Source organism: Apus apus, chromosome Z, assembly GCF_020740795.1.
Source record: "Apus apus isolate bApuApu2 chromosome Z, bApuApu2.pri.cur, whole genome shotgun sequence".
NCBI classification, from domain to species: domain Eukaryota; kingdom Metazoa; phylum Chordata; class Aves; order Apodiformes; family Apodidae; genus Apus; species Apus apus.
Genome location: NC_067312.1, coordinates 20,408,973 through 20,424,009, shown reverse-complemented (window position 1 = coordinate 20,424,009; position 15,037 = coordinate 20,408,973). Strand labels below are relative to the sequence as shown.

The 15,037-nt window shown below is 39.6% G+C and overlaps 1 protein-coding gene across 14 annotated transcripts in view; it reads left to right on the top strand.

The window, feature by feature from the left end:
• PDE4D (phosphodiesterase 4D) overlaps positions 1 to 4,804 on the top strand; it is a 550,182-nt gene extending 545,378 nt beyond the window's left edge. For all 14 annotated transcript variants that reach the window (XM_051642406.1, XM_051642404.1, XM_051642405.1 and 11 more), the window contains 4 exons: positions 1,863 to 2,017; positions 2,549 to 2,671; positions 3,188 to 3,370; positions 3,957 to 4,804. In XM_051642406.1, the coding sequence (XP_051498366.1) occupies positions 1,863 to 2,017; positions 2,549 to 2,671; positions 3,188 to 3,370; positions 3,957 to 4,367 (872 nt within the window). In that variant the 3' untranslated portion in view covers positions 4,368 to 4,804. The remainder of the gene's footprint in view (positions 1 to 1,862; positions 2,018 to 2,548; positions 2,672 to 3,187; positions 3,371 to 3,956) is intronic.
• The last annotated feature ends 10,233 nt before the right edge of the window (positions 4,805 to 15,037 follow it).

Here is a 15,037-nt window from a genome sequence, read left to right as displayed (position 1 = left end):
ACAGAACAAGAAGCTGCAGAAATGGAAACATTTGTATTTGACATGTAAACATGTATTTGATCCATCTGGTTGCACATTTATAGATACTGTCATTTCTGCAGCTGGGTGAATCTATTGCACTTGTACTAAAGTAGCATAACCCCAAATAAGTAGTATAGTACATGAAACAGTGTGTAATTCCTAAATGCTTCAGAGTGGATATATATAAATACAGGTTTCATTTGTTTATTTAATGAGAAATTACATATCAGGATATATTGGTGGCTCTGAGGTGCTACAGTGAAACCACTAAGTTGTTCAGTTTTAAGCAGCACAATAGGCTAGTTGAAGGGATCAAAGTGATACATAAAGCTCTCACTTTTAGGCAGACACTTGAAATTCAGCTGAGTTGGGAGTGATTCTGATGCTTCTTATTCAGTAGCATTGAAGACATGTCTTGTTTTTTTCAATTCAACTTTTGTTAGATAAGGTTTCCAAGTCAGTTGTATTAGATCACTAACTGAAACTGCTGTTGCCAAGCTGAAGGAGACAAACAGATTTTATCTCTTTCAAGGGGGGCGGAGGGGGCAAGGAGTGACCCAGATTTGCAGACAGCCTTGGTGTAAACTAAGGTGAGATAACACTCAAGGTCTGAACACAAACATCAACTTTAGTAGGAATTTAGTGCATAATCATCAACAGCAATGAGAAAATAGACCCATGTTTTCTTAGCTAAAATTTCTGCAGAACACACACTCCATAAATGTTGGCACTTCCACAATTTATACACATCTAAGCCATATGGCTTTATAGGAAATCAAGATGGACCTTGTGTAACTTACTATGAGAGAAAGAGAAAAGAGTAGGAGAGAAAAGGATAGAGAGATCAGCAATCCTGGATGCAGTGTCACTGATGGGGGGTGTTTGGTACAGAGAGTATCACCACCTGAAAACTTGTATGTACCCCCTGTTTATAGGCCTGGTTGAAACATCAGCACTTTCCCATGACATGGGAGGCACTAGATAAGTTTCTGTGGCCAATCAGAAGTGCCACCAGGCCGCTCCTCCTGGCTTCTGTCTTCTGTCCAGGGTCATAGTACAGTCACTTAGAGCTTGTCCCTAACACTTAGTTAAGAATACTTCTGTTAAAGAAGGCAGTATTATGGCTTCAGGCTTTGACCACGCTCAAATACCTGGCAGTAGACAAGGCTACTGCCTGCATTTTCAAGCCCCATGACCTTTCAAGAAAAGACCAGAAGCATAATTATCATCTTACCAGCCTGCTCTCAAAAAACCCAGTTGTCATGGAGTGATGACCTGAAGGTCTAATTGGCTAGGCATCTGAGTGCCTTAGCTAACTGCCAAAGGACATGGTCTGAAAACCAAGACATGCACTCTCTGCCTGACCTGCAGCAAAGCCTCAGCTGTGTATTCCCAGTCTGAGTGCTGGATAGCTGCAACTTGACTTAAACAGTGGAATTTTAGTAGTTATGATGAGAGGCAGGCATGAGAAAAGGAAACATCAAAGTGTGTTTTAGTTTAGGTGGTTTTATGCATGTAGTATTTCTGTGTGACCTCATGCAAATTTGAACATGTATTCTGAAAAATACTGTCCTCGTATTTTTTATAACTTGCCACTCTAGGCTTGTGTACTTTCTTCACTGAAAATATTTTCTTTGTTTGCCTCAACATACTTTGCTATGATTTCTTAAGATATTCAGTCATTAATTCTGTAACTTTCAATACCGCATGAACTACAGGAACTCTGTTTCTAAAAGTTAATCTGTAAATCTTTCTATGAATGTAACAAATTTGAAAAATCTTACGGGATTTGGTAGAAGCACAGGCTTTAGTAACGTTCTGCCCTGCAATTGTTGTTGCAGATTCTGAACTCGCCTTGATGTACAATGACTCATCAGTACTGGAGAATCATCATTTAGCTGTGGGCTTCAAGCTGCTACAGGAAGAAAATTGTGACATTTTCCAGAATTTGACCAAAAAACAGAGGCAGTCATTGAGGAAAATGGTCATTGACATTGTGAGTTCTGCTAGAGACTCTCTTCCATAGTGCTAGCAAATTGAATAATAAAGCACAAAGGCATTTTATGATAAATTACATGTCACTAGATCCACAACCAGTTCATTGAAAGTTTGGAGTTTTATTGTATCTTAACCAAATATGAATAGTGGGTTATTTTCAGATTCTAAAAGCATCTGTACCTTTTTAGAAGGCATACAGTCCTGCTTCAACCTTTTTTTTGTACTGACACACATGCAATTTCACTATCACAGTTAGAAAATTGTTACTAAATTGATAATGAATTTTGGCTAATCCGATCATTCTGAATAATTCTGAAAAATTATTTTGTCGAATTCTTACAATAACCAAAATTAAATCCTACTATTTTAGACATTAAGACATACAAGACTCAGAATTTTATAATGTATTTAGATGGAGGAGTTATGTTCTCCCCAAAACTGTTTCTTATGTATTCAAAGATTTAGTTATTTATTTTAAAATCAGTGGGATAATTAACATGATATTAATTTATTTGCTTATTTTTTCAAGGTACTTGCAACTGACATGTCTAAGCATATGAATCTGTTGGCTGATTTAAAAACTATGGTTGAAACCAAAAAAGTGACCAGTTCTGGTGTCCTACTTCTTGACAACTATTCAGACAGGATTCAGGTAAGAAAATGCATCTGCAGATGTTCACTTGTATTTACTTACATCCTTAATAACATTGACCTGCCTATTGTCCAGCCTGGCTTAGATCAGGTGTCCATTCTCACACCATGTCTCAGTGCCTTCACTCTATGCCCTCTTATGTTTCCGATCTGTGACATGCTCTGTTAGGTACTGAGTGACTCTCTGGGAGAGTAAAAAGGTGCTAGAGTGCTTCTGGACTAAAAGAGGTTTTGGCCTTCCCTTCAAATTACCAGCACCTGATTGGTCTTTCTCTAAAATATGTTCTTTCCCTTATACAGACACAAGAAGCAGAAGCGGGATAATTCATGGTTATTACTGCAAGTGTGAAAAACACACAAGTGTTAAAAACACGCAAGTGTGTGTTTTTGCTGCTTAGAATAAATCCTTAACTACGTGTCTTTTCCAGATTCTGTTCCACAGCCACCAAAGGTGTAAATGGAAAAGAAGCTGGTTTTCTCCGGTGTAATAACACTGCAGGTGTTCAATCTATTTTAGGTTCTTCAGAATATGGTGCACTGTGCAGACTTAAGCAATCCAACCAAGCCGCTCGATCTCTACCGCCAATGGACAGACAGAATAATGGAGGAATTCTTCCGTCAGGGAGATCGGGAAAGAGAGAGGGGAATGGAGATAAGTCCCATGTGTGACAGGCACAATGCATCTGTAGAAAAATCACAGGTAACTGATTTGAGTAGGCAGTTAAATAACACAGTATGACATTTTAATAGAAAAAGATGTTCTATTGCCATGTTCTGAGTTGTTTCTGAAGGCACTATTTTCCTTTTTTTTCCTCTTACTTAATTGGTTCAGCTCCTGAGTAGCAAGTGAAGGGAGCTGAGATTTTTACTGTGAAAACATAGTGCATGGTAGGCTGTTTGCTGAAGGGATTCCATTGCTGTTGTGATATGCACTGGTGCATACTCATAAAAAGAGAGTGTTGCACAGCTGCTTGTTAGGGTTTCCTTCAAAAGCAGAATTAATTATAAAGCAGCTTTTCAGCTCACGAAGTGCAGAGAAGTTGTTTGGAATGAACAGTTCATTTGAAAACAAATCCTTTCCAAATCCTTATTCAATATCCTAAATTAGACTTTTGAAATGTAAATATACATAAAACAGTATGGTTTCCTTTCAGCCACCTTTAATGGTAGTGCATCCATTGTCTCTTATTAGTGATATATTTATCATACTTAGTTTGACTTATAGGAATAGTTTTTTATTTCTTTGTCAATAAGAGCTCATCCTAATTTTGTATTATTTGAAACAGGTGGGTTTTATAGAATACATTGTTCATCCTCTGTGGGAGACATGGGCAGATCTTGTTCACCCAGATGCCCAGGATATCTTAGATACACTGGAGGACAATCGAGAGTGGTACCAGAGCACAATCCCTCAAAGTCCCTCTCCTGCACCTGATGACCAGGAAGAGGGTAGGCAGGGCCAAACTGAAAAATTCCAGTTTGAACTAACACTGGAGGAAGATGGTGAGTCAGACACTGAAAAGGACAGTGGAAGTCAAGTAGAAGAAGACACCAGCTGCAGTGACTCCAAGACTCTTTGCACCCAGGATTCAGAATCCACTGAAATTCCTCTTGATGAGCAAGTAGGGGAAGAAGTAGAAGAGGAGGAGAACCAGACAGAACCTTGTGTTCTAGAAGACCATACTCCTGACACATAACATTGAAGATGCAGGCTCTGTCTTTTGTCCCATCCCTTTCTTTTCCTCTTTCTCTCTAGGTTTTTCCTTTCCTTTCCTTTCCTTTCCTTTCCTTTCCTTTCCTTTCCTTTCCTTTCCTTTCCTTTCCTTTCCTTTCCTTTCCTTTCCTTTCCTTTCCTTTCCTTTCCTTTCCTTTCCTTTCCTTTCCTTTCCTTTCCTTTCCTTTCCTTTCCTTTCCTTTCCTTTCCTTTCCTTTCCTTTTTTCTCCTTCTCTTCTCTTCTCTTCTCTTCTCTTCTCTTCTCTTCTCTTCTCTTCTCTTCTCTTCTCTTCTCTTCTCTTCTCTTCTCTTCTCTTCTCTTCTCTTCTCTTCTCTTCTCTTCTCTTCTCTTCTCTTCTCTTCTCTTCTCTTCTCTTCTCTTCTCTTCTCTTCTCTTCTCTTCTCTTCTCTTCTCTTCTCTTCTCTTCTCTTCTCTTCTCTCTCTCCTCTCCTCTCCTCTCCTCTCCTCTCCTCTCCTCTCCTCTCCTCTCCTCTCCTCTCCTCTCCTCTCCTCTCCTCTCCTCTCCTCTCCTCTCCTCTCCTCTCCTCTCCTCTCCTCTCCTCTCCTCTCCTCTCCTCTCCTCTCCTCTCCTCTCCTCTCCTCTCCTCTCCTCTCCTCTCCTCTCCTCTCCTCTCCTCTCCTCTCCTCTCCTCTCCTCTCCTCTCCTCTCCTCTCCTCTCCTCTCCTCTCCCTCTCCCTCTCCCTCTCCCTCTCCCTCTCCCTCTCCCTCTCCCTCTCCCTCTCCCTCTCCCTCTCCCTACCTCTCTCCCTCTCCCTCTCCCTCTCCCTCTCCCTCTCCCTCTCCCTCTCCCTACCTCTCTCCCTACCTCCCTCTCTCCTCTTCTTTGTAGGAGGTTTTTTTTGTTTGTTTCATTTTATTTTTATTAGATAATGGTTTCCAAAGTGTATATCATATGCTACAACCATGGTCACAACTCGCTGTCATCTGCCAGGATGTTTGTTGATTAAAACTGACCTTGATGACTCAGTTTGGCACTCAGGAATACTGTAACCAGAATTTTCACCTCCATGGCATCAGAAAGCAGGGGGAGAGAACATCCATAAACTACATCTTAATAAGCTTTCCTTTTGGCAGATTGGATTAAATAAAGGAAATGTTTTCAAAGGAATACCACCTGCCAACCAAATACTGGTATACTTTGATAGGTTTTGAATTCATTGCATTTCACAAGGAAAGCATTGGATAGTGTTCATCATGAGAGGAAACAGACAGAATATGAACTGAGGTTCCTACTGGAAAACAAATGCACATAAGTGATGGGACACAACATGATTCTGTTACCAAAAGGAAGATGAGCTGTGGAAATTGCATAATTTTCTAATTTCAAGTCTTCCTGATATGTGACTGAAAAAAGTGTGACCTAGTAGGTTGCACTAACCTCTACATTTTGTATAATATGTAAAAGAGAGATCTTTTGTAGAGCTTACTTTTATTATTAAATGTACCAAGGTATTATATTTAAAGAAAAACATTTTCAGACTTCATCTGCCACTGGTTATTTTTTTTTCCAAAGAGTAACTTGCAAGTTTTCAGTACAAACCTGTGCTACACTGGATAATACTTGTAAGTTTTTTTCCTTTTTTTGCACCTTAGAATTTCATGGTAATACTGATCTGTAAAAGTTTATTATTTTATATATTAGTGAGTTCCATGAATATCCTTTATGTTATGTTAAACTCTTTCAGTATGATGACTTTTTTAGTTTGTTTGTTTTGCATCACAATTTTCCCAAATGTATTAGAGGAACTTATGTGATGCTTTTGACCTCATAGTGGCATGATCCTGGCAATTCTGTCTTACTGCAAGAAGTGGTACCAGTGAAACAAACTGGCACCACTGAAATTAGGACTCGCAGGACTAAAGCCCTTAAGAAAGGTAATGAATTGTTGTCTTAAGACAAAAGCAGCTCTTCTGCTATACTAATAAAATGTGTCCCTCTGAAACATGGTCTCTGGACCATTTTTGGCTGGGAACTATAGACTTCTAGCCGGCCAATACAATGTATGGAATATTTCTCCTGGTGAAAAAAGCATTTGTGTAGATTTTCCAATTTTGACTTCCATTTACTTTTTATCTGTGTCAGGTTAGCTAAACCATTTGCTAATCTGAGATGTGTACAACATGAAAGTATTGATTAGCATTATTTTTTTCACATCTGTTGCAAGAAGAGCCAGGTCAATCTATTATTTTTATATTTTTAAGCATATGAGCAATGCATCATAAGAGTTGTCGTTTACCCCATATTATTTCCATCTCAGACCTTTTCATCCTTTATCCAGCTAGTGCTGTGAGGAAATACAGATCTTCAAATTGATTGGTACTGAAAGGTTTTGTAACTTGGAAAGTTAAAGGGAAGTAGGAGTTTGTACTTGTAATTTTCCAGCTGTTGTTTGGTCACATGAAAGAAGAAGGAAATGTATTCTCTCTGCTTTACTTTTCATTAAAATTGTAGTTTTGAGCACAGAGAATGGGAAGTAGTTGCCTGGGGAAGCTGGCAGACTCCCGCTCTGTAAAATCCTGGTAAAATGACACTATCAGGATGATTTCTTAACTAAAGAGAACAGCCCCTTTGGACTAATTTTGTAGTAAATTTGCAGATATGAATATAGGGGGTGGTGGTGGTGTTTAAGTATCTGAGATTTAGAATAAAAGGCTGTTTAAAAACTATTGGCTAATAATTCAGCTTTTAAATGCATTTTGCATTCTTCTGTATCCAGGTCATAATTTTTTCTGCCTTTAGCCCTCAGAAGGTCTTAGCACAGAAGATGCACAGAAGGAGGAAAGAGAATGAAGATAATTCATGGGCTTTTTGTTTCAATTTTTGATTCTCATTGTTCTTCATAGTTTCTTCCTGAACCTGATCCATCTAAGAATCCTTTCAGTCCCCAAGAGTGCCTGGAACCTTAATAATGGAAAAGCAATATAAATTAAAAAATAACCCAGTGGGACTTGAAAAGGTTTTGGATCTGCACTAATTGAAAGTAATGAAAAGAGTAACACCATATTGGAGATATACAACCATACATGTGGACAATCAAGTAATAGAAAATTGTATTATTTCTTCAAGTTGGGGATATAACGCACTGTACAATCTTTTTTTTCCTCTTTTGCCAAAGTGTGTTTATAGCATTGCGCACTGCTTTAAAACAATACGATTTACAAGTGGCTTTATGTGTTCTGAATATTTTGCCATAAGAAACTGCAGTGAGTGAGTATTGAGTGGGGAGGGGGAAGAAAATTCACCTTGCTTGTAACAGTACACTTTAGCTTGCAAGTTACTGTATTGAATAATGCTGTATTTGAATTCTTTAAATTGTTTTGTGTCGTTACTAAAAACAATAATGAAAGAATATAGATAGAACAAATAGCATTCATAAGTTTAAAAAACTTGAATGAAATGGATTTTACAGAAAGCTTTGACAGTTCTTTTCAAATGCATTATTTATTTTATTTGTGCCATGCATTTTTCTCACCAAATGACCTTACCTGTAATACAGTCTTGTTTGTCTCTGTTTACAACCACGTATTTATTGTAATGTACATACTGTAATGTTAATTGTAAATTATCAGTTCTTATTATAACATCATCCTAGTTAGGGTGGTGTTGCCGTATTTGGAAACTCTTGGTGAGAGAATGATTATTGTGGATACATATTCCTTGTACATTTTTTCTCCTGTAATATAGTCTGTGTCACCTTAGAGCTTGTTTATGGACAATTCAAGAAAAGTATAAAATACATAAAAGATATATCAATAAAAAAAAAGCTGCAAGTCTTTGGTCCCAGGGCTGTGCCTTAACTTTAAACAATATTTTCTTCTGTTTTGCTGCATTTTAAAGTAAGGTAGCTGTGGGACTAGGGCTGGGCATTTCTACCATATTTTTAGTTGCTAACTGATGGGGATATTCATACAAGCTAATATGCACGATACTACAATGAGCTTTCATTCATCACCTTACTGGATGATGAAGCTTTTCCAGACTTCTGGCAATATAATTTTATTGCCTCTCTGATTAATCCCTGGTGATAGCCTGTAAAAAGATATTGTAGCCATTTTTTGCTCCTAAAAAAAAATAAAATAAAATTGATGCTCTGTTTCAGTACTGAATTACACTGAAACAGTTTTGGAAAGCATTTCTAATAAGCATTTGATTTTAAAGCATATTGGGAAATTAAATAATTGGAATTAAAGGGATATAACTCATACACTTCTACAATCACTTGTAATATCCATTATTTATTTAGTAGCACAAATTATCACTGTATAAGCAGAATCCAAGAAGTAAGAAAAAAGGAAGCTTTAATCTTGAAAATGCTTTCCAACACCAATTATTAGTGTTATAAGCAGCCAAAGTTTTATTTTATATAGATTTATCCAAGGCTTTGTACAAGTATATATAGCATAATGCACTAGGTCTACAGGAAAGTGGTAAACCTATAGATCTTTTAGTAACACTAGTGTTGGGTTTGCAGATTGGAGTGAGAATCTCCTGCTGTTTGGCTTGTCACATTTCTCCAGACTACTCAGAGCTGGTACCAGTGAATTTGCCAGAGCGAGGTAAATACCTCTCCTCCATTCCAGTGATGCCCAGCCCTTGAATCATGTGACTTCTCTGTGAAATGAGAGATTCTATTTCAAGGAAAAACAGAGCCTCTGTTTTGACACAAACTGTAGATTTTAGCAGCCCTGGCCCAAAGGAAACAGGTTGCTTTTGTTTAAAACGCTATAAAAGGGACACTATAACAACAGAAATCCTGAACAATTTTTTGTTATTGTTTTAATTTGATTTTTCCTTTGGGTATGTCTTGAGAGTGGCAACTTGTGTGAACATTGCACATGACTATTCATTCACTGGTTTCTTAGCCTCTCTTATAGCCTATGGGATAGTACTGTACATCGATATCTTCATATGAAGTTTTATATGCAATGGAAATAAAAGCATGGGTTGATTCTGCCTAGTTACTGTATTTTATTTTATTTTCCATGTTTTTTGTTTTTTTTTTTTTACATTCATCCCATATTTGTGACATCTTATGAGAAAGTATCTTTCCAGAATAATTTTATTATGGTGTTTTTGTCATTGTACTGTTTTACATATATAATACAAAATAAATTTGGGGACAAATCAGAAGAATCAATAAAGCGCGGTATTTCATAAGGAAGTCCAATCCACAAAGGTGCTGTACATTTATCTAGAAAGGTGTTCGATCTCAGTTTTCAGGAAATGTTACCATTGGCTTCAGTGGCAAAAGCAGCCTATCCTGAGAAAATAAAATTTATGCTTTAAAGATACTAGAAGACTGCAGCTTGCCTAGAGGAGCAACATTCTGGGACACCACAAAATAATAAATAAATAAATAAATAAATAAAAAGAGCACTGTATTTAAATGCTGAGCATACAATCTTGGCTCTAAAGGGACAATAACAAGAAATTGTTTTTTAAAATAAAAGTCATAAATGCCAGCTGTTGTCTTGAAGAAAAAATGTGTTCTTAATGAAGATCTAGCTCTTGAAGTGGCTTTCATGCACCTCTCCTTGATCAGAGTGAGAGTTTTGTTGTTTGGAGGGTTGTTTGCTTAACTGAAAATAGTTCCTGAATGAATAAAAAAAAATTCGATGTCCATTTTCTCCTTACGTCTCTTAGATCCTTCTTTGGGTTTGGGGTTAGCTTGCAAGGAGTACATCTTAGGATTCCTTTTTAATCACCCCTTGGTGGCAGAAGAGGCTGAGAAGTGTTCTGCTGGGAAGAAGGATTCTGCACTGAGCAAGGCAGGGCAGATACTCCACATGGTCCCTGTTACTCTTGGCAGGCTCATCCTCACATGTTCCAAGTAGCCCTAATGGGAAAACGGGTTGCATACATCATGGCTATTATGAAGGGAAGCACGAATCCTAAAATCTTTGCACTACTAAAACCTTTCCAGTATGGAAAGGTACCACAGTGCTCAGGCACCACAGCTGTCCTGTGGTGAGCCTGAAGCTGGAAGATTAGTCCACTGCTTCCTACATCCTCTGGCAGCACTCTTGTCAGTCTCTGTGCATGGCAATAATGCATCGAATAGGCACATTTCAGAGCAAAATCAAAATGAATTTGTGGTTTCATTGCAGCCAGCTGCTGCTATAGGGATTGAATGTATTTTTAAACTAATGACTTCTCTATTTCCTAATAAGACAAATAGTCTAAATAGATGCAGCTTCATTTGTTTTATCTCTGCTGCATCTAAAACAAAAGTCAAAGGTGCTAGCACACATACGTGTTTACCAGTATGACCAGCCGAATTTCTCTACCAGCCGTGAACAAATTTGCTTAGTTTTTCCAGGGAAAAAAAAGAATGCAAAATTTCAATATGTTATAAATATCTCCCATTAGTTCACTTTATCTTAGCCTACAAGGATAAAGAAAACCTCTAGCTTCCTCCTGTCAAACCAGTTGAGAAATCTGCAGAAGCAGAAGAGGGAATAGGAAGTCCAAACAGAAATCAGAGTGACAAATTGGAAGCAAAACCTGGGCAAGGAGAAATACCTGCTAACTAAAATAATCTCATCTTGTCAAATATAATCCTGTGGCTTAGATATGGACATTAGGAGAGCTGAGTATGAGTTTGATTCTGTCTCATTTCCTCAGGTAAAAAACTATTTTTTTTCCTTCTCACAAAGCAAATGCTTTGAGGTCCTTGGAGTTATTGTGGTAGTAAGAATTATGTATGCATTTAAGATGGACTTTTAGAAAGCAAAAAATTCTTTGATACAATGCACAGGCTAGCACAGCTTTAAAGACTGAAAATATATGATGACTTTCTCTGCTAAACAAGCCCTTAGCATGGGAGGAGGAGAATGACAATATTATACCTGGGTAAACAGCCCTTAGTGAGAGAGAGAAAATGGTGTATGTGTGACCACAGATAGCATTACCTGTCTAGTGATGAGCTGTGCAGGCAGCAAATGTAGATCAGAAACTTGACAGTCACATTGCATGGTTACCTGCCAACATATAACTCCCCACTCCCACCAGACTGTATCCTGTCTTCCTCCAGCATTCATGGGAGTTCAAATGCCTAAACCATCAGTAATATGCAGCAGAGACCCTTGTTTGTCTGAAGAAGGCTGGAAAGTAAAACACAGGTTATACAGTATGTAGGAATCAAAGTACTGTTGGCATGTGTGTTTCACATGTGTAGGACTTGGCCTATGACAAATGCCCATAAGCCATCATGGCTAGATGGAGTCAGTTAAATGTGGCATAAAAACTTCACTGCCTTCTGATAATTGAAACTCTCCAGAAAACTAGCACTCCAGATCTCTTACTAACTTAACTTTTCATAACTTTGACTGATTACAGTGTTGAATAGCTGATTGCATTCTCAGACTGTGGTTAGCAGCTCAGATTTGTTGTCCTGACTGCTGCCAGGGTAGACTTTCTAAACTGGTGTTGGTTGAAGCTTGATACAAAGCCTATTTGATACAAGGCATCACTTGTGCTCAGGGACACTGAGCAATGCCCCTCCTCTGGTTGAAAGACCAGCACCATCTGACATAGAGCTGCCTTTATAATCCAGCTGACTGTGGACCTCCTCCAGCACATGGCTTTGTTTCAGGGCCCCACATAAAGCAGTTCTTGGTTTTAAGATCTTTGCCGTGACGTGGAAAGAGAACGGAAGTGCTTTGAGCAGTTTTATTAATTGCATGCACCACAAAGGCAAAGCTTGCAGTGAACAAAGCAGCAGGCCTGGCCCAGCTTCAAAGCAATCTTGGTTGTTCTCTTGATTTCTCTCTCTCTCATTCCCTCCCATAAACTGGGGTAGTATGTCTCTAATAACCGTATGTGTCTGGGGCAAAGAATGTGGGACACATCCAGTGAGAGACTATCAAGGAATCAGTGATACAGCATGTGTGCAATGATGCTGTGCTGATGACAGCTGTGGAGAAATAGCCCTTACAGAGCTTTGCCTGTAAAAGGGCTAAAAAAATGCATGAGAATTAGTAAATGGGAGACTATTTAAACAAGAATGTTACTGGAATGACGGTGTTCAGGTTTGGTAACGATGCCTGAATATGCATTTTGAGAGGAAAAAAAAATGCAATGGCAAAATAAGTTAAAAAGCTGGAATCTTGCTGTGTAGCAGGATAAAACAAATATGACCTATTTATCTCACTCAAGGGAAGGTTACAATGTGGGGACAGAACTGTGATGGGCCCTCAGTCCAGCTTTTTTGCCAGCTGCTGGCAAGGGAGCCAAATCACTGGAAGGTAACATGCAACAAACACAGGCTGCAAGACAGAGCAGTTGTGTCATCCAGTTTAATTCACTCTTTGTGCTTGCAGGTACCTTGCTGAACACTAGGACCTGGGGAAATTTAGGCCTGTAAATGTGCTAAAATTTTAGATTCAAAAGCTAGAGGACAGCCATACAGGCAGCTGGTGTTGGTGCATGGGCTATGTTTCCTGGCAGCAGGGGAGACAGGGACTTCATTCCTTAAAATTAGCAGCCATCTCCTGGACACCAGAGGAAAGAGTTGCTTTGCCAGAGGCATAATTTTCCTGGCAAGTACTGTCTGTTAAAGAATCACAATGGTTCCTAGTACACACCAAATATGAAAGGAGTGGCAGATGCCCTACTGGGGTGCTCTGCCTCTTCTCTCCCAGCACCAGGCAGCTGCAGGAAGGTTCAAGGTGCTGCATGGAGTGGGGAGAGGTGCAAGGCAGTGAGTGTTGCCCTCTAGGACACTTCGATTTAGTTAAATAAGTTTGTGTATGCATGCTTAGCATACTGTAGGTGTCAACTACAGGGTTTTTTTAGAACAGTGTCTCCATAACACCTCCAGTTTTGCTGAAGGTTCCTCACACAAACTACGTTCAGGTGCAACTAGCTAATGAGATCTCACTGAAACCTAAAAAAAATGTATTTCCTTGAAGTTGAGTAGGAAACCCTCAGGGAAGTACACAAGTGAGGAATCACAAAATCACAGAATTGTTCTGGTTGGAAAAGACCTATAAGATCATTGAGTCCAACCAGTAATTTAACTCTGCTGAGTCCATATTGTGGTGCTAAACCATATTCCTAAACACCACATCAACACATCCCTTAAATGCCTCCAGGAATGGTGATTCAACCACCTCCTTGGGCAGCCTATTCCAGTATTAAATAATCCTCTCCGTGAAGAACTTTCTTCTATCCAATCTAAACATCTCCTGGCAAAAGTTGAGATCATTTCCTATTGTCCTGCATGTTGCTATGCACCTCTCTACAAGCTCCTTTAAGGTATTTGTAGAGGTAAGGTCTCTCCTCAGCATTCTTTTCACCAGATTGAACAATCCCTGCTGGCCACAACACCTATTTCTGATACAAGCCAGGATGCTGTCAGCCTTCTTGGCTACCTGGGCACATTGCTGCATCAATGAAAGGAAAAGGAAGAGGGAATTATTTCAAGGAAATTTAGAAAAAAAAAAAAAAGGGAAAAAAAAAGATATTATTGCCATCTGGTTCAGGGTTTTGACACTTAGCAGAGATACAGCCTCCTGCTTTGCCCTCTGATCTCCCTGCTCTGGTGCAGTAGGCACCTGGACCTTTGTGCTGAAAAGATGAAAAGCTGTGAAGGGACTAGGAGAACCGAGGACAGAGAGGGAGAAATGGGTCAAAACCAAGGAACAAAGCCTCACTCAAGGAATGTTTCAACCACACTCTGCTGCTCTCAAAAGGATTGAAGACCTACAAATCTCAACCAAGAAACCCCATTGTGTTCTGAATCTCTTATGTCCTGGTGTTGTGGCCTGCAGAGTGGCTCTCCTGCTCATGCAGTGCTGCAGCAGACTTGGCCCGGCCCAGCCAGAGTAGCTGCTCATTGCTAAACGCAACATGTAGGCTGCAAGGAGCAAGTGTTCTGAAGCCATCAGAGGGACCTGGAAAACTACCAGTGCCCTGAGGTTGAAATGCACCCCCAAAAAATGTCAACCAGGTGATGCCAGAAGCAGCCGCAGTGGGAGGGAAACCTGCTGTCCTCACAAGGGTTGCCCTGGCAGCATCCCTGCTCCATCGCCCCCTCTCGTGGAGCTCGTCAGCACCAGACAGAGTGGCCTGTAAATTTAAAGGCCACATTCTTCCCAAAATGAAAGTGAGGTGCCATGCTGTTTACAGTAAACTGCAGCCTCTGATCTGCAAAGGTCAACAGCAGTACAAGGCCAGGGCAGATGTGGTGTCAGGGAGTGTCCCCAGCAGGACCCCAGGAGCTGCCCTGCGAGAACTGTAACTGTAACATGCAGGCTGTCTCCCGGTGCCCTTCTCCACAGTCAATAATTAGTATTAATGAACACTGCTAGTATTAAAAAAAATTCCTCCATCAGGTTGTCCAAGCTGAAAAAGACTTCAGCAGCCTGACTTGTAACTGAACTGGTCATGGTTGGGTTTTTTTGCCCCCGCAGGTAGGCAAAGCAGCTCTTAAACTCACACTTCATTGCAAGTATTTGGTAGCAGTGTCCCTTTTTTCCCCATCAAAATTCCCTGTGCAAGCCTCACCTGCATAAATATTAATACCTGACCATGCTTTTCACTGGCCTGTAGCTGTCCAGAGAAACTAACAGGGATGCCCTTTCAAAATATGTTGTTGCAGAACCCATTTATTCCTTGTGTCTGGCT